This window comes from Dama dama, chromosome 32 (genome assembly GCF_033118175.1).
Source record: "Dama dama isolate Ldn47 chromosome 32, ASM3311817v1, whole genome shotgun sequence".
Taxonomy (NCBI): Eukaryota; Metazoa; Chordata; class Mammalia; order Artiodactyla; family Cervidae; genus Dama; species Dama dama.
In genome coordinates this window covers 41,569,050-41,594,622 of record NC_083712.1, presented here as the reverse complement: position 1 = coordinate 41,594,622, position 25,573 = coordinate 41,569,050, and the positions used below count along the sequence as shown (strand labels likewise).

Sequence of the window (25,573 nt, the reverse complement as noted above, 5' to 3'; positions counted from 1 at the left end):
GTCTGTTAGTCCAATTAAAATGTATTATTTTTATTTACTATTGTTTGCATTCAAAGTGTGATATATTTGAGTTATGTTCTATAGTATAAGTCATCTGACCATTTATTTATTTACTTCAGTTTCATTAAGGTATGATCGGCATATTTAAAGTGGACACATGGTGATCTGACATACGTATAATTTGTGGAAGGAGTCTCTCCATATAATTAATGAACACATTCATCACCTTACATATTTATCATATTTATTTATTTTTTGTGAAATACATTAAATTTACTCTCCTTGCAGTTTTCAATTATGCAATACAGCGTGATCAACTATAGTCACCATCTTTTACATTGAGTCCTCTGGTCTTTTTCATTTTATACTTGGAGGCTTGCACTCTTTTACCAACCTCTCCATATTTTCCTACCTTGCAGCCCCTGGCAGCCACTTTTTACTGTTTCTATGGGTTCAGCTTTGTATTGATTGATTGATCCCACATGTAAGTGATTTCACGCAGTATTTCTCTTTGTCTGATTCATCTCACTTAGCATAATGCCCTCAAAGGCCATCATTGTGTCTCAGATGGTAGGATATCCTTCATTTCAGGACAGAATAATATTTCTTTCTATGTCAGTGCCACGTCTTCTTTTCATTCATAAATGGACACTTAGTTTGCTCCATATCTTGTGATATAAGAATATTGTGAATAACTGTGAATAAGACTATAAGTAACATGGGAATACAAATACTTTTTGGATATCCTGTTTTGATATCCTTGGAATAAACACCCAGAAGTGAAATTGCTGGATAATATGGTAGCCCTAGCTTTAATTCTTTTTTTTTTTTTTAAGCTTTAATTCTTTTGAGGAATTTCCATTCTGCTTTCCCAGTGGCTGTGCCAGCTTACCTTCCTACCAACAATGCACAAGGGTTCCTTTTTCCCCACATCTTTGCCAGTACTTGTTATTTCTTGTCCTTTTGGTGATGGCTAATCTGAATGGTGTGAAACGATCTCTCAGTGTGGTTTTCATTTACATTTTCCTGATAATCAGTGATGTTGAGCACCTTTTCTTGTGCCCATTGACCACTTGTATATCTCCCCTGGAAAAATGTCTGTGTGATTCCTCTTCCCATTTTCAGTCAAATTGTTCTTTTTGATTAAAAAAAGTTACTGGGGGTTCTTCACGGGTTTTGGCTCTTAAGCTTTTCCCTGCAGTGTGATTTGCGAATGTTTCCTCCCGCTCCATAAGTTGACTTTCTGTTTTGTTGATGGTTTTGTTTTGTTTAACCTGTGCAGCCACTTTTAGTAAAAGGAAAGAAATCTCAAAGATCAGAGTGAAAATAAAAGAAATAGAGACTAAAAAGACAATTTAAAAAAGATCAATGAAACTCACTTGCTATTTTGAAAGAGTAAACAAAGCAGATACATTTTTAAGTATGATTTACCAAGAAAAAAAAGAGAGAGGACTCAAAACCAAGATTTTAAATGAAAGAGAAGACATTACAACTGATACATACAAAGGATCATCGAGACTACTACAAGCATACAGATATCAACAAATTGGACAGCCTAATGGAAATGGATAAATTCCTAAGAAGTGCAACCTATAAAGACTGAACAATGAAGAAAAAAGAAAATCTGAACCGACTACAGAGATTGAGTCAGTAATCACAAACCTCTCAACATAGAAAGTCCAGGACTAGATGGCTTCACTGGTGAATTCCACCAAGTATTTAAAGAATTAATACCAATCCTTCACAACCTTGCAAAAATTAGAAGAGGCGGGGAAACACTTCTAAACTTGCTCTATGAGACCATGATTATGTTAATACCAAAACCAGACAAGGTTACTACAAGAAAAGAAATTTACAGCCTCATAATCCTCATGAACATAGATGAAAAATCCTCACCAAAATATTAGTAAACCAAATTCAATAATACAGTAAAGGGAGTGTATACTGTGATCAAATGTGATTTATTCCAGGGATGTAAGGATGGTTGAACAAATCAATCAGTGTGATACAGCACATTAACAAAATGAATGTTAAACTCATTTGATCATCTCAATAGATGTGGAAAAAGCATTTGACAAAATTAAAGATCCATTTAGTAAAGGCCTAGTGGCTCAGATGGTAAAGCATCTGCCTACAGTGTGGAAGACCCGGGTTCGATCCCTGAGTAGGGAAGATCCCCTGGAGAAGGAAATGGCAACCCACTCCAGTACACTTGCTTGGAAAATCCCATGGACGGAGGAGCCTGGTGGGCTACAGTCCACAGGGCCGCAAAGAGTCGGACATGACTGAGTGACTTCACTTCACTTCAAACATCCATTTACTGATAAAACTTTCAACAAAATGGTTGTAGAAGGAATATACCTCAGTATGTAAAGACCATACATGTTAAGCCCACATCCCAACATTATACTTTCAACGGCGAAACACTGAAAGCTTTTTCTGTGACATCAGGGATAAGATAAAGATTCCCACTGCCATCACTTTTATTCAGCGTAGTATATATAGGAAGTTCTAGCCAGAGCCAGGCAAAACGAAGAAATAAAAGGTATCAGATCAGAGAAGAAGTAACACTGTCCCAATTTGGAAATGATGTAATATCATATGTAGAGAACTCTGAAAACTGTGCCAAAATTACTGTTAGAACTAATATGCAAAGTCATTAAAGAGAACTAACATGAACATCATTAACGTTGAAGGACACAAATCAATGTACAAAACCCAGCTGGTTTCTACAAACTGACAGGGAATTATCAGAAATAGAAATTAAGAAAGCAGTCCCATTTACCACTGCATCTAAGAGAGTAAAATACCTAGGAATAAGTTTAACCACGGAGATGACAGATCTGTAACTGAAAGTGAAAAAAAAAATTGAAGAAGACACACAAAAATGGAAAGATAGTAGAAGCTTATACAATATGATAGTATTGTTAAAACACCCAGGCAACCAAAGCATTCTCCTGGTTCAATACAATCATTATTACAATTACTATGCATTTTTTCACTTAGAACAAACTACCTCAAAATTTGTATGGAGGCACAAAACTGCTAGGTAACTCAAGCAATTTTGAGTTACTCAACTCAGAGTCAACTCAACTCTTTTGAGAAAGAGAAGTAAAGATAGAGGCATCACTTCTGGATTTCAAGCCATGTTTCGATGCTTTGGTAATCAAAACAGTATGATATAGCCATAAACACAGACATACAGATCAACAGAACACATAGATCAGAAATGAACCCATGCGTATATGATCAATTAATTTATGAAAAAGGAGCCAAGAATTTACAGTGGGGAAAGGGACAGCATCTTCAATAAATGGGATTTGGAAAACTGGACAGTCACATGCAAAGGAATGCAACTGGACCACTGTCTTACACCATATGCAAAAATTAACTCAAGATGGATTAAAGGATCGATTTAAACATAAAATTTGAAACCATAAAATTCCCAGAAGAAAGCATAGGCAGTAAGCCACTCTTGACAGTGGTCTTGACAATTATTACTTTTTTTGGTTGTTGTTTAGTCACTCAATTGTGTACAACTCTTTGTGACCCCATGGACTGTAGCGCACCAGGCTCCTCTGTCAGTGGAATTTTCCAGGCAAGACCACTGGAGTGGGTTGCCGTTTCCTTCTCCAGGGGACTCACAACCGATCAAATTACTTTTTGATTTGACACCAGGAGCAAAGGCAACCTAAGTAAAATTAAGCAAGTGAGACTATGATGTAAAAACAGATGACAAATCAAAAAAGCTTCTTCTCACCTGACTGTTTATGTCATTAGCATACTTTTATAGAGGAACCACTCTGTGCGGAAGTTTTAAAGGTACACGGTGGGATGGATCAAGACTATAAAAATAACAAAAACTGAGGATTCAATTCTAAGAACAGAGTTCAGTTTGAGAATAATTATAGGATGCATACCAAGGAGTATAAAGTAATAGGGCAAAAAGAGAATTGAATGTAAAAATGTTACATTCGAGTAATGAGGCCACATGTGAACTGTGCTCCCACTGCCTTGGGTTGTCTGAGTGACCAACATCTATTTCACAAGACCATGGACTTGGATTAATCTTGATTTCTCCACCACCTAAACCTCACTCCATACAAATAGATGGACATGAGTATTTGCCCTTGGCGGTGGTGGGGGTTAATCTTGGGAGACCTCACTCACTATTGTGCTTTTATAAAGTGCTAACATTTTTCTTATTCCTGGCATAAATTTTCTAAGAGAAGCCAAGAGACCTTGGGAAATGGTAGTACAGAGTTGACTTGTGTTGTTAAAACTTTCACGTTGCAGAAGGATTTGGTACCTTTGTTGCTTCAAATCACCCCATCTTCTCTGACTTTAATCACTGATCTCACTGGCTTTATTTTTTCCCTCATCTCTATCTTTAACTTCTAATGGGAGCTTCCAGAGATGGGGGAAATTGTCTTATTTTCCCAAACAGCAGAAGAGCGGCCTAGATGAGGTATGTTGCATTATTTATCCTCTGGTATTCTCTTCTTTCTCCTGTGATTCTACTAAAAATGTGCAGACTTCATGTAGACACATTTAGCTCTGCCCTCACACGACAGAAAGATGGCTCCTTTGTACTTTGGTGGTAATGTAATTCTTTGAGTTGCAAGACTTTGATTTAAAATTGTAATGCGCCCATGTAGGCACTCGTGTAGGCAGACGAAAGTACAGATTTAGTGCAAACATGTTTACACACTCGTGAAGGCTGCCCAACCCACCCTAGACGGTTTTCTCCAACAAAAACCCATTTTTCCCAAAACTTGTTTAAGATAAGCACTTCTCATTTTAAATGCTCTTTTAAAAATCTTTCAGAAAAACATAAAAAATGACCTAATTCTAGAAACGTGAAGGCTATCCTCTTTGCTTTTGAAAAATGGACCGATTCCTGGTAGGAGAAGAAAGAGCGCCTGGTGTGGATGACGGCATGTGGCTTAGTCAGCCCAGGCTGCCAAGACAAAATAGCATCGAGTGGGGGCTTACACAACAGACATTTACTTTTCTCCCGGCTCTGGAGCTCGAAGGCTGAGATCAAGGTGCTGGCGTGGTTACTGGTGTAGCCTCTCCTCCTGCCTTGCAGAACTTCCGCCTCCTTGCTGTTTCCTCATGTGGCCTTTCCTCTGTGCGCGCGGAAAGAGGAAGCATCCCCTGTCCTTGTCCCAGAAGGACACCAGTTCTGTTGGGTTAGGGCCCCGCTCTTCTGACCCCATTCAACCTTGATTTGTTGCTTAGTTGCTAAGTCATATCTGATGTCTTGCAATCCCGTGAACTGCGGCACACCAGGCTCCTTCTGTCCTTGGAGTTTGTTCAAATTCATGTCCGTTGAGTCAGTGATGCTATCTAACCAACTCATCCTCTGTCACCCCCTTCTCCAACTGCTTTCCATCTTTCCCAGAATCAGCGTCTTTTCCAATGAATCGGCTCTTCGCATCAAGTGGCCAAGGCATTGGAGCTTCAGCTTCAGCGTCAGTCCTTCCAGTGAATATTCAGGGTTGATTTCCCTTAGGATTGACTGGTTTGATTATCTCAAAGAACAGTAATGCCAGGAGGGGAGGGGGGGTTAGGGCTTCCACATATGAATTTGCGTGGGCATACAATTGAGTCCACAGTGCCACAGATGCCTGGGATCCTATAATTACAAACGGAGTGATGTATCACCTGAGGTCACGGGTTAAATGAGATTTACCAAGTGGCATCTGGTGAATTGGGACTCTTGAAAACAGTGGATGAGTTGGCTCTGCTGGTTCCAAACCTTCTCTTGCTTAACCAGCTGAGTTGCACACGTCATGGTGGCTGTGACAAGAGGCATCACTCTGGATTGGACTTTTGTGCCAGATGCAGTGGGGCTTCCCTGGTGGCGCAGATGGTAAAGAATCCACCTGCCAGTGCAGGAGACCCTGGTTCGATCCCTGGATCAGGAAGATCCCCTGGAGAAGGGAATGGCAACCCACTCCAGTATTCCTGCCTGGAGAATTCCATGGACAGAGGAGCCTGGCAGGCTGCAGTCCATGGGGTCACAAAGAGTCAGACACAACTGAGGGACTAACACAGACACACACATACTCACACACACACACACACACACACACACACACACACCAGCTGCAACAGTTCCTGGGTTTTCTCGGAGTTTGTGTTCAAGCTCAGCTTTTGTCAGGTCCCCTGCTGAGAGATTTTCCTCCAGGGTGCTCACCCTGCAGAATGCCTGCAGGAGCTGTCGCCAGAACTCCCTCTGGTCTGTGGGCTCCCTCCTCCTCTTGGACCTACACTGCTGGCTGGGTAGAGAGATGGGAGGAGACGGGAGATGGGTTTGATTTCACTTTCAGAATGGAAGAGAGTCTATAGCAATTATGTACACACACTTTCACGTGATCGTTTTAATTAATCAAGTGTCTTGGGCTCTTGTTCTGGGATCACCTCTTTCTTTCATTCATGCATTCAGTCCCTTAATTGACAGTTATTGAGCACCGACTGTGTGTCAGGCATGGTGATAGATGATGGGGACAAAAATGAACAGAAAAGGTATAATCCATGTCCTCTGAGAATTTAGAAGTTATGAGATCTCGAGCAACTCTCTTAGTCTTCCTGAGACTCATTTTCCTCATCTTAAGCGATTAGAATGGGAAATCATCAAAACTGGAATGAACCTATAAAAGTGTGATTTTTCTCTCCGTTTACTGGAATCATTAGATCCCTTGAGGAATCTGGAAAATTCAAAAATAGCCTACATTAAAGTCACCTGTGATCCATGATAAAGAATATCAATCTTTTGGTGTGTTTCTTCCTAGAGTTTTGCCATGTCTATGCAGACAACCATGTGTGTAGGACAGAAACATATATGTATATCTAAAAATATTTATTTATTTTATTTATTTGGTTGCAACGGATCTTAGCTGTGGCACAACGATCTCTGCTGCAGCATGTGTGATCGAGTTCCCTGACCAGGGATCGAACCCAGGCCTCTGCACTGGGATGTCTTAGCCACTGGACCACCAGGGAAGTCCTCACACATAAAACTTTTGTTTAAGAAGTTTGGCATCATTTATTTTTTGGTTTGAAGCAGATTTTCTTTCTTAGTATTATTGCATAGGTATTCTTCATGTCATTGAATGTTACTAATATGCTTGTTAATGGCAGTTTGGCAATCTATCATATATATATGTATCATAATATTTATCCCTCTCATTTAGGGCATTTAAATTATTTTCTCATTTTCATTATCATGAATAAGGGGTAATACATGTCTCTGATTGCATCCTTTAAATGAACTCGTAGAAGTAGAATTTTGGTTTGGATGAGTTTTTGCCTCTTAAATATATATTGAAAAATTTCCATCCAGGAAGATAATATCAATTCACATGCCTGTTAGCTATATACAAGAGTCTTAGTTTCCTTATATCTTCACTGATATGGATATGTATACTTTGTAAATTTTTGCCAATTTCACAGGTGACAATACATATATTTTTAATGTAAAAAATATAAGGTAGAATTTGGATGAGCTTCTCTTTATGTATCTTTTAACTATTTGCATTTTAAAAATCCCAATTTCTATCTTTTGCTTATTTAATATTATTGTTTTTCTAAATTTGTAAGAACACTCTTTAAGCTATTAGACCACTTTCACATATGGCAGATATTTTCCTGCTTTGTGGTTTGCCTCTTGTGTATATATGTGTGTGCTCCAACTCTTGTGACCACATGGACTGTAGCCCTCCAGGCTCCTCTATCCACAGGATTTTTGAGGCAAGAATACTGGAATGGGTTACCATGCCTTCCTCTAGGGGATCTTCTTGACCAAGGGACTGAACCCACGTCTCCTGCATTGGCAGGCAGATTTTTTAACCACTGAGGCAACTGGGATGTCTGATTTTCTTCTTGCATATATGTACTTAAGATAACAAGCATATATATGTATATATTCAGTTCAGTTGCTCAGTCATGTCCGATTTTTTGCGACCCCATGGACTGCAACACACCAGGCCTCCCTGTCCATCAGCAACTCCTGGAGTTGACTCAAACTCATGTCCATTGAGTCGGTGATGCCATCCAACCATCTCATCCTCTGTCGTCCCCTTCTCCCACCTTTAATCTTTCCCAGCATCAGGGTCTTTTCAAATGAGTCAGTTCTGCACATCAGGTGGCCAAAGTATTGGAGTTTCAGCTTCAGCATCAGTCCTTCCAATGAATGTTCAGGACTGATTTCCTTTGGGATGGACTGGTTGGATCTCCTTGCAGTCCAAGGGACTCTCAAGAGTCTTTTCCAACACCACAGTTCAAAAGCATCCATTCTTCGACACTCAGCTTTCTTTATAGTCCAACTCTAACATCCATACATGACTACTGGAAAAACAATAGCTTTGACTAGACAGACCTTTGTTGGCAAAGTATTGTCTCTGCTTTTTAATAAGCTTTCTAAGTCAGTCATAATTTTTCTTCCAAGGAGCAAGAGTCTTTTAATTTCATGGCTGCAGTCACCATCTGATTTTGGATCCCCCCAAAATAAAGTCTGTCACTGTTTTCACTATTTCCCCATCTATTTGCCATGAAGTGATGGGACCAGATGCCATGATCTTGGTTTTCTGAATGTTGAGTTTTAAGCCAACTTTTTCACTCTCCTCTTTCACTTTCATCAAGAGGCTCTTTAGTTCTTCCTCACTTTCTGCCATAAGGGTGCTGTCATCTGCATATCTGAGGTTATTGGTATTTCTCCACACAATCTTGATTCCAGCTTGTGCTCCATCCAGTCCAGCATTTCTCATGATGTACTCTGCATATAAGTTAAATAAGCGGGGTGACAATATACAGCCTTGATGTACTCCTTTTCCCATTTGGAACCAGTCTGTTTTTCCTTGTCCAGTTCTAACTTGCTTCTTGACCTGCATACAGGTTTCTCAAGAGGCAGGTCAGGTGGTCTGGTATTCCCATCTCTTGAAGAATTTTCCACAGTTTATTGTGATCCCCACATTCAAAGGCTTTGGCATAGTCAATAAAGCAGAAGTAGATGTTTTTCTGGAACTCTCTTGCTTTTTTGATGATCCAACAGATGTTGATAATTTGATCTCTGGTTCCTCTGCCTTTTCTAAATTCAACTTGAACATCTGGAAGTACACGGTTCACGTAGTGTTGAAGCCTGGTTTGGAGAATTTTGAACATTACTTTGCTAGCATAATTGAGTGCAATTATGTGGTAGTTTGAGCATTCTTTGGCATTGCCTTTCTTTGGGACTGGAATGAAAACTGACTTCTTCCAGTCCTGTGGCCACTGCTGAATTTTCCACATTTTCTGGCATCTTGAGTGCAGCACTTTCACAGCATCATCTTTTAGGATTTGAAATAGCTCAACTGGAATTCCATCACCTCCACTAGCTTTGTTTGTAGTGATGCTTTCTAAGGCCCACTTGACTTCACATTCCAAGATGTCTGGCTCTAGGTGACTGATCACACCATCGTTATTATCTGGGTCATGAAGATCTTTTTTGTACAGTTCTTCTGTGTGTTTTTGCCACCTCTTCTTAATATCTTCTGCTTCTGTTAAGTCCATACCATTTCTGTCCTATCTATCTATCTAACCATTTTTATCAGTACTGCTTCTTTTGCGTTGCTGTTTAGAAAATTTTCCAATCATAAAGTTAGATGTATTTTAGGTATTTTCGTAGCTTTCTTTTTGGTCTCAAACTATGGGGTGTATTATGGGAATTTGTAATCTATAATATTCCATTTGTTTGTTTGTTTGTTTTTTCTACTGTTAAAGCCACACTGTATTTGTCCTGGTCTTTCGTATGTCAGATCTCCAGAACCGCTTTTCCCCACTTCTTCATCTTATCCTCTACGTTCCAGGAAGTGACTCTGTCCTAACTTCACACTGCGCTGCTGTGCTGATTGTGCTCTTGCCCTGCTGACAAGGACCTTCCAATTAAGCTGTGATTTTGTTTTTTTTCTTTTAAAAAAATATTTATTTATCTATTTGGCTGCTCTGGGTCTTAGTTTTGACATGCTAGCTCTTACCGGTGGCACGTGGGATATAGTTCTCTGACCAGAGGTCGAACCTGGGTCCCCTGCATTGGGAGCACAGAGTCCTAGCCATTGGCCCACTAGCCAAGTCCCAAGCTGTGATATTTTTTAACGTCCTTACTTCATTGCTTATCTCATCTTTGAGTTTTAATCCTCAGTCCCTGTTTTCTTAAATTAAATGACTCTAAACACTTGCCACTTAGAACGTCTACTTATTGTGGTAAATCTTTTGCAAAGAAAAAATTTCTTGATGTTTTTTCCTTGAGAGTTTTATTAATGTCTTCTTCTGTGTCACATAATTTTTTCCTATGTGCCACTCATCAGAACAGAAGGTTAAGGCCTGCCTCATGTCCCCAGTGTGTGTGCGTCAGCCCTGCATCCTTTCATAGTCCACATGAACCCTGTGAGGATCTTCTGAGCCAGTTTCAGCTCTAGGACTGGATGATGACAGGCCGTTTCAGGAGCCCAGCAGCCTGGGTAGGAGTCTTGGGTGGAGGAGTTTTATTTCTTCCTTCTCTGTGCTGTGAAAGGCTTTCTTTAGAGAGCCAGTCTTCTCTTCCTAGATTTCCAGTTGGTCCATCTTCTACTCTAGGTTTCTGTATCCAACCAATCAAGATGCACCGATCCAGGAAAGAGCCCCATTCATCAGAGAGAACCTCTGACACCTGGTGTTTCCTCTTGGTTCATCTGCATTTAACCTTGACTTCCTACTGAAGTTGCCTCCAAATGTTTGTGGGGCTCAGCCCTGAGCCCTTAACCTAAGAGTGTTAAGGGGGAATCTGCCTGGGCAGCCTCTCCTCCTTCACGAGAGATGGAGCCTCCATCCCACGTCAGCTAGACAGACATTCTCGGGCAACCAGGAAGTGACACCTTTGCTGTTTTGTTTCTGCCCTAATCGGCCCCTCTTCACGCTAGAATGAGTAGAAATAAATTGGTGGTTTGCGAGAAGCACTCTTCTATAATGATCAATCTGTTCCAGGTTTTCGTTTTTTCTTATAGTCCTTGGCTTATGTTAGCTGGTTTCTGGAAGAGGTATAATTAGATATCTATGATGAAATAAGATGGTGAAGATTTAACTGGGAAATCAGCAATGGATCTTAAAGCTTATTTGAAACAACACGTCTCCTGCCAGCCTCACAACTGTGATCAAAGGATAAAATGAGAGGATAAATGTGAAAGGACTTTGAAGGCTGTTGGGAACATTATGCAAATACCAAGTTGCTTTGTTACCGCCACATATTATGAGAGCAGAAATCAGTAGCCTTGTTGGAAGCAAATGTGAGCTGAGAATTTTTTAAGGAATGCGTGTGATTGTGGAAGATGGCAATTTAGGTGAAGCACATAGCCGTTCTGTTTCTATGTTTCACTCTCTCCTTTCACAGCGATACATCTGAAATAGAGGTTGGTCTTGCTCTTCATCCCTGCAAAGAGAAGGCTGGCCTGAATTTCCACTTTAGGCTGTTTCTTAGCATGCCAAGAGATTGTTTCAGCCAAAGAAACTAAGCTGCAGATAGGTCTGCCCCCACACAGTGCCCAGCAACGGGGGCAAAGGCTTTAATTAAAATGAAAGGTTTGGTCATTTCTGGCCTATCTGGGAAGCTTAAAGTTGATGTGGTTTGAATGAAAATAATGACTTTTATTTGAAATGCAAATATTAATGCAAGAAAGAACCTGGGATTGACTCTCAGTGCAATTGAAAAACAGTATAATTTCTTTTTCGTTGTTTTTTTCCCCCTGAAATTAATGGTCCTTTTCCCTCCTGAAACTCTGTAATATATACATTTAACATGTTAGTAAGGTATATTTTTTCTCTTTTAAGTTCCTTTCGGCTGGCAGTTGGGCTTTAGGTATAAATGGATCTTTGAAAAAGTCATAAGGACTTGCTACTGTTTGTGTTTATTTGGATGACATAAGGCAGTTTGAGGGGTAGTTTTTTCCCAAGCCTTCTTGGTTTGGTTGTCTGGACAGCATTTACCATCCCATAATCTCCATTCATACACAGAAAGCTAAAATGACCACATGGTGAAAAGTAGACATATTTACCAAAGAATTTGTATGGACCAAAATCAAGTTTTCAATTTTGAAGTAGCACGTACTGCTCTTCGGTTAAGTATGCTCATCTAATTACCAAGAATTACAGTGAAAACAGCATGCATTTTGAATGTTGATAAGGGTAAATGGAAATGTGGTCAATTATATCAGTATATGTTAAATGCATTCCAGATCACTGATGCTTTTTACTAATTATAATTAGTATAAAGTAGACTTAATGAGGAATTACAAAGGCTTGAACATTGTGAAGTTATTATTATTTTTTTGTTAAAGATGAATTTGTTATAAAAATTAAAAAGAAAACATCCAGACTCTCACCCTAATAAACTATATTTTCCTCTCCTCATCTCTTCTTGCTATACTTACGAATTTTTATTTAATTGTCATCATCATATATGAGCAATTTTGAGCTTTGCATTTTCCATCCAATATTCATTATGTAGAAAGCATTTTTTTTCCATTTGCAACTGAACATAAGGGCATTCAAGCAGACGGGCGCTTGAACCCATCTCCTATTGTCGAAAGTGTAGCTGTCTCCCGATTTATTTTTTTGTTTCTGTTTCGATAATGCTGCGATGAACATCTTTGCTCAAATGCAGTTTTAAGTTTCTGTAGGAAAGGTTTTGTTTTTGGAATAAATGGAATGGGGTGAGATTTCTGTGCCAAATTTGATGCAGTGTCAGAGAGTCAAGGGAAGTCGAGAGTAGGGTAGTTAAGAGAAGTCACTTGGGGGATGATGCAGTAGGTGACTCCGTGTCCTGTCTTGGTGAAGAGGTGAACGTGCCAGGAAGAAAGAGAGGAGCTGCTGGCAGAGCTCCAGGGTAGAGGCAGGAACGTTCAACTGGGAGCCTCCTTCCCTCTGTCGACCAGCATCATTTGTGGCTTTGGGTCTGGATCAGACCGGCTGGGAGGGAGGTCCCGTGCTCCTCTCACTGTGGACTGGACTGTCTTTGGGGTTTTGACTTTCCACCTGAAGTCAGCGTGGGGAGGCGTAGGCTCCAGCCCAGGCGGCCTGGGAAAAGCAACAGGAGGAAAAGAGAGGACCAGGCAAAAGGGATGCAGCTGAGTGATGAGCCAGATCCTAGATCCTATCGGCTGTCAATCCAGGCTCAGGTGACGTTTGCCAAGGCCCTGTTTCTTTCTACCTAGACAGGTCAAGGCGGTCCTTCCAGCCAGCCTGGAGGCTGGGAAGCCAAAGGAGAAAAACAAGCCTTCAGTGGACAAAATCAGGAAGAAGGTTCAGACCGAACATCGCTCATCACTAATCACAGCAGAGCTACTCTTTTTTTCTTTTTTTTTTTTTTTTAGCTAATGGGTTTTTTTTTTTTTTTTTTTTTTTACTTGTTTTGTCAAACTGCAAGTAAATAACCCGGTGAACTCTGTCTTTGCTGGAAACAGTCTTTTTGAAAGAAATGTTATATTTTAGGAAAGAATAAAAAAAAAAAAAACCCTACCACAAAACAAGCTGCTTTATGAGATTTCCAATTTTGCCATGATTTTGTTCCCTGGGTAGACTGATGCTGCAGGGACTGTGATAAGAAGTTCTTCTGTGGTAACAAAAGCAAAATTGAAAACCTACTTCAGCCCCATTCGAGCTCACACTGTTATCACTTTGTCTTTTCACCAATTACCTGCCTGTGTGTGCTTTAGAGCAGCCCAGATTCTATGGCCGCATTCAATGTCCTGGAGATTTTGACACCTTCTTTTATTGTTTTTTTTTGAATTGTGGCAGTATTCCTAATATTTCCACTACCCCTTACCTCCAAAACCCCCACAACCCTGTAGAATAGCTGTACACATTTTAGACATCAACATATTTATCTGCAAAATGATACGTGCTTGTTTGCATGGCAACATTCTCAAGAACACATAGAAGCTAAGCAATGATGTTGAAATCATCTGACACATATTTATATGGGGTTCCATTTCTCTGTCCTACCAGTCTTCCAAGCAAACAAGACTCCAGATAACCTTTGATTATAACTTAAAATTCAACCTAGAAGGAGCTTCAGATATATTTCAAAAATCACACTTTAGTACTTTTTAAAATGTCTCTGATATTTTTCGTATTCCCAATCAGTTCAGTTCAGTTGCTCAGTCATGTCCGACTCTTTGTGACCCCATGAACCATAGCACGTCAGGCCTCCCTGTCCATCACCAACTGCCGGAATCTACCCAAACCCATGTCCACTGAGTCAGTGATGCCATCCAACCACATCATCCTCTGTCATCCCCTTCTCCTCCTGCCCTCAATTTTTCCCAGCATCAGGGTCTTTTCACATGAGTCAGCTCTTCACATCAGGTGGCCAAAGTATTGGAGTTTCAGCTTCAACATCAGTCCTTCCAATGAACATCCAGGACTGATCTGCTTTAGGATGGACTGGTTAGCAGTTTTAAATCCATTTAAAGACCTTAGAAGTGTCCAGCAGGTGTTTGGAGGCGCAGTCTTCTTGCTTGAGGCACAATGAAGGAATGAAAGAAGTGATAAATGAGGCAAACCAGACAGGAAGGAGTTACACGATGTCCTGTGAACAAGATGCAACTTGCTGTGTATTCTCTGAAATCACTTCCCCTTTGTGGCTAATCCAGGAAGGCAACCCATCAATCAGGAGATTGGCTAGAACCCAATTGTAATGACACGTGGAACCAAGTCATTGGAAAAGAAGGAAATAATCTCTGAGTAAAGAAGGGGTTGGGGGACTTGGAATCAGGCAGCAATGGATTCAAGGAGAATTCACTTTATAGAGACCACATAGAGCTCAAAGTTAAGACTGGTGCAATCCATGCTGAGAAACAGACTCTCCTATATAATGTCTCATTTGATTCTCCTGGAAACCCTGATAAATATCATTGCATTCATTTTGTACAAGGAGAATGTGAGAGTTGTTTGGGTGGTTTAGTCACCAAGTCGTGACCGACTCTTTTGTGACCTGGCAGGCTCCTCTGTCTGTGGGATTTCCCAGGAAAGAATACTGGACTGGGTTGCCATTCCCTCCTTCAGGGGATCTTTCCTGATCCAGGGATCAAATCTGTGTCTCCTGCATTGGCAGGTGGTTCTTCACTGCTGAGCCACTAGGGAAGCTTGAGACTAGCTTTGACTATAATCAAATTAGAGTAAACGACTCATTGCATGTCTTGACTTGTGCGATATCACACAGGGAGAAAGTGGTTGAACTGGAACTGAGATTCTGAATTTCTGACTCTTTTTATGGGTGTTTTTCAGTCCACCATCCTGCCTCAGGTAGCAGCTTGAAAGTTAGAAGTTCAGTGTTCTTTAGAGGTGAAGGGAGTTTGGATGGGCTCTCAGTTCAGCAAAGGAAGAGAGGAAAGATGGAAGGAACAAGAAATCAGTTTCTCCACACTAGGCACAGGGCGGTCCGGACAGATAGAAGTTCAGAGTCCTGCTCATCTGCAGGTGGTGGGGCTTGACTGGTTCAGTTGCATCTGGCTCCATGCATGTAGCTCGGCTCTAATGAGGCTTCTGTTAGAGATGCCGTGTGCATGCCCAGCTCCCAGGGTGGTGTTGTCCCCAGCTACTTAGGGCAGGACTTAGGGTGGGGGACTGGGCTCTTCTTCCCAGCTGATCCTTGTATCATTCCCTCTGCTGACCTATTCTTACCTTTGACGACAGCTGAACAGGATTCACTCCAGGCTAAAAGATCCCAGTGGTTGCACCTTTCTTCCCTAACTCTGCTTTTTAATCCTGAAATTATATTGTCTTGATGACATTGGGCAAGTCACTTAACCTATCTGACACATCATCCGAGGGGACCCATATGAACGTGCTCAAGTATTTTCTGTCGTGGCAGTCCAAACATGGGTTGAAAAAGAATTTCCAGGCACAGAGAATTTCAGAAGGGAGTAATTATTAAGAGTAGGAAGCTGAGAATGAAGGCGCTTCGAGCACAGAGGGCTGACCTCCTGACAGACTAGGGAGAGTCGACACTTTGCATGAATTAGTAGCCAATTTTTATAGCCTCAAGACAAAGAAAATTCCTGTTGAAGGGTGGCATTAGGTGATGGGTTAGAGCATTATAGGATGAGTATCAGGGTGGGCATATTTGCCTAATTAGGGATCAGGGAACTGACCTAGATAAGGATCAGGGGGGTTTTGGCAACAGTTAAATGGACTTCCCTGATGGCTCAAATGGTAAAGAATCTGCCTGCAATGCAGGAGACCGAGTCTGGTCCTTGGGTTGGGAAGATCCCCTGGAGTAGGAGAGAAAGAGTTGGACATGACTGAGCAACTAACACTTTCACAACGGGGCTCAGTCAGTTTCAGAGATGACCTTGGTTCTGGCCTGTACATCCGGGGCTTGGTGCAAGGCCTCGCCCTGTGACCTTGGTATAACCTTCACGTTTTCTGAAGAAATTCCTTCTGGGCATTGGCAGTCACTGCCGATGTGTCCAGGGATTCTCAGTGCCTTCTCTTTCACAGTCTCTGCTTCTGCTTTTCCTTCCCAGAGTCGAAAACATGCCAGCAAAGTCCGACTGTATTACATGCTTCACCCCAGGGATGGTGGGTGTCCAGCCAAGAGGCTCCGATCAGAAAACGTGAGTATCTGACACCACGCAATATCCTTGGACAATTTGTTCTGTCGGCGAGAAACTTTGCCGGTCTGGGAATTCCAGTTATGTCCAGCCTAGTGGGAAAGCTAAGTGAGTCGAAATCGTTCTCATTAACCATGACAGAAAATATGACATGTAAGCAAGTCTTTTCCCTTTTTTTTTTTCCTGCCAGATCTTGCAGGATGCAGGGTTGGGAGATTTTTTGATGGTTTTGTGCTGGTACCTTGCGGAGAAATAACAGACGGAGGGGCTGAGACCGTCAGAGGCTGGGTGAGGGGAGGCGGGCACCTGGAGAAGACATGACCTAAGGGCAAACCTGTCAGAAATATCGGAGGCCCTGCTTTCTACATAATGTAGGTTTCCTTTGGTGTGTAAGACAGAGCACCAGTTTGTTCACTTATAATGAAAACTGTGCACATATCTTGCAAATAAAAATGTTCAGAGTTTTGATCAGTGTTACCTTTCCCTAAGGGAATGTTTACTTAGGGAAGACAAATAACAATTAGGCAGTCGCTGTGAGGGTTTAAAGTTAGAGCAGAGGGTTTCCCTTAGCCAGGCCGAGGCCAAGACTGCCTTGAGGAGCACCCCGTCCTCCCTGCGGGGGGCCCCCTTTTCCTGCCGAGTAGAATCTTCTTACTCATCCATGGCAGAGGTCCTCCATGATACCGACTGCAGATTAAACGCAGAAACGCCTCACCCTCTGAGGACCAAGAAGCTGCGGGTGAAGAATTCACATCCCACCCTCTCACTGTGCTTGTGATCCTGCTTTTTTTTTTTTTTTCTCTCCTGCTGCCATATCGATGCCAGTCTCCTTTTCTTATTAAAAATTAATACATAATCATTGGAGAGACTGGGCAAAACCTGCACTCGTTTGTTCTTCACAGGAGAGACACAGAGAGAGAGAGAGAGAGGAAGGTGAGAGAGAGAGAGAAAGGTGTGGGTTTCATGGGGTGACTGGTTGGAGTGCTATAGAGTGAGGCCCGGGGTGGGTAGTTTTGCCTAATTCGGGGTCAGGAAGCTGACCGGTAAGGATCAAGGAGGCTTTTGGCTGTGGTTACAATGGGGCTCGTACCTTCCATGTGACTGAAGGTAGAGAATGTCAGGGCTGGCCGGGTCCAGGGGTTTCAAGCCACGTCTCAGCATCCCCAAATGAGCTAACACGTGCAGACTCACCTGGATTCTGTGGATTTTTCTTCACTGCCCACTGAGCAGACCAGAGACACACAAACCACAGACCTGCCTTAAAGAGGCTTAAATATAGCGTGAGAGGTAAACATTGCATAAAAAAGCTCTGATGCTACAGTGTAGGCGTTTGTTAACTTTTGTACACAGCGCCTCATGGAGACAAAGGGTGGATGAGTCACACCTGGGCCATGCGACCAGGGAAGGTGTCACTGCAGAGGTGGCGTGCGAGCTGGGGTCTTTGGGATTGGATGGGTGTACCAGATGGAAGCGGTGGGAGTGAGGAGGGTGGACGGGTGTTTTCTTGGGTGCATCCATAGCAAAACAACCTATTAAGCCACAGGAGAGTCGGCTTAAGCCCGCTTTTATGCAGTCTCAGAATCCTGTAGCCATGCTGGAGTCATACTCTCCGTCAGGTAGCTATTAAGAGAGAGAACAGAATTCGGTCGTTTCCCCTTGGAATTGTTCAACGATGTAGCCCTTCATTCAGTGGCCAATTAGCATCTAATCCTGAGAGTCAAAAACAATAGGGATTCATGGACACTTAACAAGGAGTTCTTGGAGCACAGATTATTATTGTCTGCCCACTCAAGTTCTAATCATGAGTGGTGCATGCAAAGCTGAGCTCCTAAGGAGTGATCCTTAGGAAAAAAATCTTTCCTTTGCAGGTTCCTTGGCTGGTCTAATAATTAAACTGACTTAAGACAGATGAACAGAGGAAACACAAATTGAATTCCATACGTGTGGGAGCCCCAAAGAGAAGAGACTCAATGAAGTGACCAAAGAAGGCAGCTTTTATGTTCTTAGTGAAGTGATAAATTTATAAGGAATTGAAAGGGCAAAGAAAGGCTTCTGGGCTTGGGGTAGCAAATTAGTGAAGAAGTACTGAGGTTTGTTTATAGAGGCTTCTTGGCCCTGGATTCTGTATCCCTGGTGATAAGGCTGGCCCTCTACCTCCTGGTCCAGGGAGGGTGGCTTTCACGTGGGAGATTTATCTCCTGCTTTCAGGGGGACAGGAGATGGTCAGAGTGTGCTTCCTGCACCTGCTGTTTCTTAAGTCACTGTACTAAAAAAATCAATATGTCAAAGTGGCGTGTTATAGGGTGGGGTGTGCTGTTCCCCTTCATAGGCAAAGAGGAAGGGACACTGGGACTCCTGCTGGTGGCCTTGAAGACACAGTCTTTGCTGCTCTGGTCAGACCCATGCTGTACCCCACTCAGGCTCGGGTTCTGCCAGACACCCTGGGGTCAGTTCCTAGCAGGAATGAAGGTCGGATTTTACAGGAAGAAGTATTTACAAGAGTTCTTTCCTGAAGGCCCCTTTGAGAACTCTTTTCCTGGGTTTTGAAAACTTGGCTCTATCATTGGATTTGCTGATCCAGTCATTTCCTCTGACTCGTTAATCTTTGTCTATGAGCAAATCGGTAAATAGGAAAAGCAACCTGAAGATCTTTCTCTTTGGAAGAGATGGTTGATGCTTTAACAGGCTGTATGGACATTTCACAGTGAAAACTGTCGTTTCCATTAGGCATCCTGATGCATTGGATGCAGTGTGGAAGGTTCCCCCAGCCCCTCTTCAGGGCCTTGAGAGTTGATGTTGTAACTATTTGAACCAATTTTATTTGATACAGATTCACATCTAAGGACTGAGACCCTGAATATACAAATCAACAATGGCTAGACCATACATAGGACTTCCCTGGTGGCTCAGATGGTAAGGAATCTGCCTGCAATGTGGGAGACTCGGGTTCTACCCCTGGGTTGGGAAGATCCCCTGGAGAAGGAAATGGCAACTCACTCCAGTATTCTTGCCTGGAGAATCCCATGGACAGAGGAGCCTGGCAGGCACAGTCCATCAGGTTGCAGAGCCGGACTCATCTGAGCAACAAGACATAGACCATATATAAAGCTATGACTTTCACCCACAACCTGCAGCCAGTACAGAAGACCAACCTAGTGATATATAGTAACCAGCCCAGAAGCCTGCCTGCTGTAAGTCAGATTACAGGACGTCAGACCACTGTCTATAGTAACAATCCAGGAAGTAAAAAACAGCCTTGTGACAATAGGTCCCGAATGGCAGGACTTAATGAGTGGCTGACATCATCGCGAATTTCTGTCTCCATTTCCAACTCAGGACCAACTAGAAAAAGCCAAATATGCACCCCTGACCCATCACATTGGCTTCTTCCCATTTTAGGTGACCTGTCTGCCTTTCCCCACATCGGCAGCCTCAAGTCAGGGCACAGGTGAGACCTACCCTTTTTCCATTATGAAGTTTCCCCATGTCTCTGCTTGCCTTTGCATCTCCTCCAGATGCAGGTGACGGCTGGCTGGCTGGCTCCCCGGCTGCAGCAAGCTCTACATCAATAGCCTTTCTTGTTCTCCTTTGGTTGGCGTTTCTTTCCATGGGGTGGTAAGACAGGGAGCGTGATAATAATCTATAATGTACAGGGTCATCAGAAGATCCAACTGAGCAAACTCATTCATTGAGCACTTTGTTTTCAAAGTGCCTTCTGCAGGCATTGTTATTGCTGATCCTCTGCCCGCCAGCACCTGTGATCTCGGGAGGATGTCCTGCCTCGCTCCACTTGCCCCTCTCATCTTGCGCATCCTTCCACCTGCCCTGCTCCCCGGGGGGCTGTGGTTTGCATCCTGGTGTCACCTGATTGAGAACAATATCCAACAAAATGAGTGCTTCTGAAAATAGAAAACTTGTTGCTGGTTTTCCAAACCCTGACCACACACGAACCTTGGGCCACATTTGATTCCTAAAATTGATAGGTGATGGCAGCCATCCCTTTCTTGGGAATACTTGGTAACTGTATTTACGTACAGAGAAACAGAAGTGACTGTTATTATCCCCAGGGCCATTGTCATTTCTGTTCCAGGTCATTTGACCTTTTTTGTTGTTTGTTGTTTAAAAACTTAAGTTCATTTCTGTCTTTTGTTCTGGTCTTTCCAGCTTTTAAAAATTCCCTGCTCTGCTCTTTAGAATCCTCATTTGGATCCTCTGTGGTTTTTTGTTTTTCCTTGAAATTTTAGAGCAGGACATATTCCTCATGAGGCCACAGAGTAAAATTAAAGGTGAAATAAATTGCTATAGTTGATTGCCTTGGAGAAATTTTCAGTAATCCTGCGAGCATTCAAGCCAGAAAGGACTTAAAGATTATCTAGTCCACTGAGAGCCTTGGTTTTCCATCAATGGGCCCTTTTATTATCTTCTCACTCATGGATCGCATGCTTGAAAAAAAATTGTCTGCTTGGGAAACAGCACTTTGAAGTTAAAAGGTGATTTAATTTTACTTTTATTTTTATTCTGTAAAGATAAGTTAACTGCAAATTCAAATTGCCTGTCAGTATTAAGTAAACTGTTTTCACTTGGAGTTCGTGTAATTCCTTCTGAGTGGGGAGACTTGACATTTGGTTAGTGCGATTGGACTTACCCACTCCTAAATATTTATACGGTTTTCCTTATGTCTGAAATATTTGGCATAGCTTGAGAACCTTCACTGTTGCATTCACAGGTTCCTAAATATTCTGAATTTTGTGTTGGGAGGATTCACTGTAATCCCCTTCCAACCCTGTAATTACAAAGGTGAAAATAAGGCTCAAAGAAGTACTGTGTCTTGTCCAAATTTGTAAAAAAAAGACCCTGTCTGCTACCCTAAATTCTATTCCTGGACTTCTCCTACATGTCTTGAGATTGTACCTTCTTTGGGGGCCTGGAAGCCATTGCTGGGTCCAGAGTCAGAGAGCATTGCTTCCCCGGGGAAGAGTATTAATAGTAGCTGGCACTTCTCAGATGCTTCCCACCTAAATGCTTATACATTAACACATTTCATCCTCACAAGTCCTATGTAAGGTAGGAGCTAGCGTTACTCCCCACAGAGGAGAAAACTGAAATTAAGTCATTTGATTCTGGTCAAACAGCTGGTAAGTGGCAGAGACAAGGCTTGGGAAATATAAAACACAACAAAATAGAATTCCCTCTGGCCCCTGCAAAGTGGCTCACCATGCCATCCCTGGAGACAAGGGGTGCATATCTTCTAAGTGCTGGGGCATAAAGATGGAAGCACATCGAACTTTCCTTAACAGGAGTCAGGATGTGTCGGGGGGGGGGGGGCGGGTTCCAATATGTGTAAATCATGTCTTTTCATACAGTGTAGCAGATGCTACCCTAGACATATGGCTAGATGACTGTCAATGAAAATAATCAGTGAGCAATCTATAATAGGAAGAGAAAGGAGTTTTATTTGAGCAAAACTGAGGACTATAGCCCGGGTGACAGCCCCTCAGACAACTCTGAGGCACTGCTCCGGGAGCAGTGTGGTTCTCGGCATAGTTCTCTGCCTTGTCAGAAATGAGAACATTAAAGTCAGGGATGCGTTCCTTCAAGGTTTCAAAAGGAAAACTGGTCCAGGACACGCACAGTGAGTCGGCGAGGCCTTGGTACCTAGGAAGGGGCTCTTACATAGAAGGAGGATGAGTGCTGGCTGACTAGGAAGGAAGGCAGTTCATCTTTCTCTTTTGACGTGGGCATTCTTCACTTCTGGTCACTGTGCTCTTTTCGTTAATAATTAAAGCAGTTGTACAATGTAGATTTGATCATCACAAGCAGGCCATTCTGGTTAGCATAAAATTCCAGTTAACTCATGTATAAGCTGGCATGACGTCCCCAGACCTCAATGTGAATATGCGTTTTATCACTAGCATCTGGGCACGAGGGAGGGGACCCTGATCTCCCTTGGCAGGACGGGGGCAGGACAGTGTTTCCTAGAGAAAGTGACACTGAGCTGATTCTTTAAAAAAAAAATTATTTGGCTGTGCTGGGTCTTAGTTGTGGCATGTGGGATCTAGTTTCCTGACGAGGCATCGAACCCAGGCCCCCTGCATTGGGAGCACAGAGTCTTAGCCACTGGACCACTAGGGAAGTCCCCAGGCTGATTCTAGAGGGTGGATGTGAGTGATCAAATGAAGAAGGCCGGGAAAGGCCTCTTCTGAGTATGGACTTGACACAAGTCGTGTCTTCAGAGAAATAAAATTCCAAGGTATCTTGAGATGCAAAGTGCTAATGGGTGGCTGTGTTTGTTTCCTCAGGCTCCTGTAACAAATGACCACAAACCGGTTAGCTTCCAACAACAGAAATTTATGCACTCACAGTTCTTGCAGCTACAAATCTGGAATCAAGGTGTAGGCAGGACCTCCCTCTGGAGGCCCTGAAGGGAAGTTAGGTCCGTGTGTCTATCCTGGCAAGGTAGCTGGCCACCCTTGGCAATCCTTGGTTTGCAACTGTGTCACACCAGTCTGCTTTCATCGCTGCGTGTGTCTCTGTCTTCTCATATAGATGCCAGCCTTTGGATCTAGGCCCACTATCATCCAGCATGCGTGCATGCTCGGTTGCTGTCTGACTCTTTATGAGCCCATGGACTGTAACCCACTAGGCTTCTCTGTCCATGGGATTTCCCAGGCAAGGATACTAGAGTGGGTTGCCATTTCTTTCTCCAGGGGATCTTTCTGACCCAGGGATCGAACCCTGGTCTCCTGCATTGCAGGCAGATTTCTTTACTGTCTGAGCCAGCAGGGAAGCCCGATCATCTGGTGTGAAGGCATCATAATCAATTACATCTGAAAAGATGCTATTTCCAAATAAGTTCACATGTCTGAGGTGGATATAACTGGGGAGACGGAATTCAACCAGTACAGCAGTGGAGACACAAATGGAGATTGGACGGTGGACAGGGGTACAAACTCATACTGTGCATAGTATTGACATTTGCTTGGTCAGCCTTTTCCATTGTCTCCAGTGGTCTGCTGCTGAATTCATGGGGATTTCTGAGTGAGGGATGTGTCTACCAACGATGTTGTGTCTTGGCTGCCAGCTACAGTGGGGACGCTGTCCCTGGTTGAGCTACAGATTAATTTTACAGCTTTGCTTTGGACTTTCTAAATTGTAATTGCCATAGATTTATAATCAAGGGTTACAGTCACTGCACTGCACTGCCTCTCTGCCCCTTTTTCAGAGGGCTTCAGATAAAAGCTTCCTGTTTGAGAAGCTGGATGACAAGCTGTAAAGTGTGTGTAAACTGTTCTTCCATGGAATTTTAGAAATTACCTTGTCTGTGAGTTCCAACCTTTGGTCACTGCTGTGCAGTACACGACTTCCATCGTCCAGTTAGGGACAGGCCCGCTGTCTACATCTGGGAGACTCGAAGAGCAATTAGGAAATCTGTGGGTGCAAGTTAAGTATTTATTTATGTGTCTCATCTTAAGCCAGGAGTCAGATTATAGCCACCGGCCAGATGCAGCTGCTGCTTGTTTTTTTAAGGTCTGCAGGCAAAGAATGGGTTTTACATTTTTAAATGTTGGGGAAAAAAAATTAAAAGAAGATTAGTACATCATAACATGAAAAATGACATGGAGTTCAAATACTGATGCTTAAAAGTAAAGTCTTATTGGAACCCAGCCATTCTCAGTCCTCTCCAAACTGTCTAGAGCTCTCTTCACATCCCGCAGAGGAGCTGAGCAGTGGCGATGGGGCACTCTGTCCCACAAAACCTACAGTGCCCACCCTCTGGCCCTTCCCAGGAGGTGTTTGCTAACCCCTGGGTGAAGTGGATGCTTTTGGCAAAGGAAGAGTTGGGTTGTCACCTTTCTGGATGTGGATGTAGTCTCCCTACTCACAGGAATGATCCCTTTGGAACATTCCAGACTCTAAAGCTGCCTTGTCTTCCTTTTTTTGTTGGTGTATAATTCCCAGCTGGCTCAGTGGTAAAGAATCTGTCTGCCAGTGCAGGGGACTCAGGTTCAATCCCTGGGTTGGAAAGATCCCTGGGCCAAGGAAATAGCAACCCACTCCAGTGTTCTTGCCTGGAACATACCATGGACGGAGGCGCCTGGTGGACCACAGTGCATGGGCTTGCAAAAGAGTTTGGACACAACTGCGTGACTAAGCAACAGCAAACATCATTGCTTGATGGTGGTGTGCCAGTTTCTGCTATACAGTGAAGTGAATCAGCTACATGTATGCATATATGCCCTCCTTCCTGGACCTGTTACACACCGGCTCCCCCTCCCCTCATCCCATCCCTCTAGGTCATCACAGAGCCCTGAGCTGAGCTCCCCGTGGCTTCTATTTATTTCAGGAGTTTCATTTTTTTAGGGCCCAGCAGGTAGAAGGTCGCACAGAATAGAAAACACCATTCCCACCACTGAGCGGGAACTCCGTTGCTATTTTGCTTTGTTTCTTTCAGTACCGATAGACTGGAATATATGAACAGGTTATGTTGCAGGAATCTGTGTGAAGCCTGCCTGCAACACTGTAGAAACTATGAGAATGGTTTCTTTCTTCTGCCATCTATCCACCAAAACTCAATTTATGGTAAACAGAACTCCTGAGTTTTCTGACAGCCCTGATTTAGAATATTTTTTCTTGTCACCACAAATCAACGAGATGTCCTGAAAAGACTAATATTTTCTCAGGAAACTGTACCCAAAAGTGGAGTAAAAACTTTTATTATACAAACACACAAATGATAATTTAAATGAAAAAAACAGATGTGAATGTGAAGTATGACAGTTGAGCTGTATACAACTTCCTAGGCCTGAGAATAGATCTATAGCTTGGGACTCTGGTTCTGAAACTCATTTATACTAAAATATGTATCATAGCTATGACTTCCGTCTAGAATCTGATCCAGAGGAGAGGAAAGAATTCCCCAAAATGACAACTATGGACTAATTTTT

The 25,573-nt window shown here is 42.7% G+C and overlaps 1 protein-coding gene across 1 annotated transcript in view; it reads left to right on the top strand.

The window, feature by feature from the left end:
• The window catches only part of ZMAT4 (zinc finger matrin-type 4), a 309,158-nt gene that overhangs the window by 115,197 nt on the left and 168,388 nt on the right, over nt 1-25,573 (top strand). Inside the window, exon 3 of the mRNA XM_061134790.1 lies at nt 16,542-16,631. Within this exon, the coding sequence (XP_060990773.1) occupies nt 16,542-16,631 (90 nt within the window). The remainder of the gene's footprint in view (nt 1-16,541; nt 16,632-25,573) is intronic.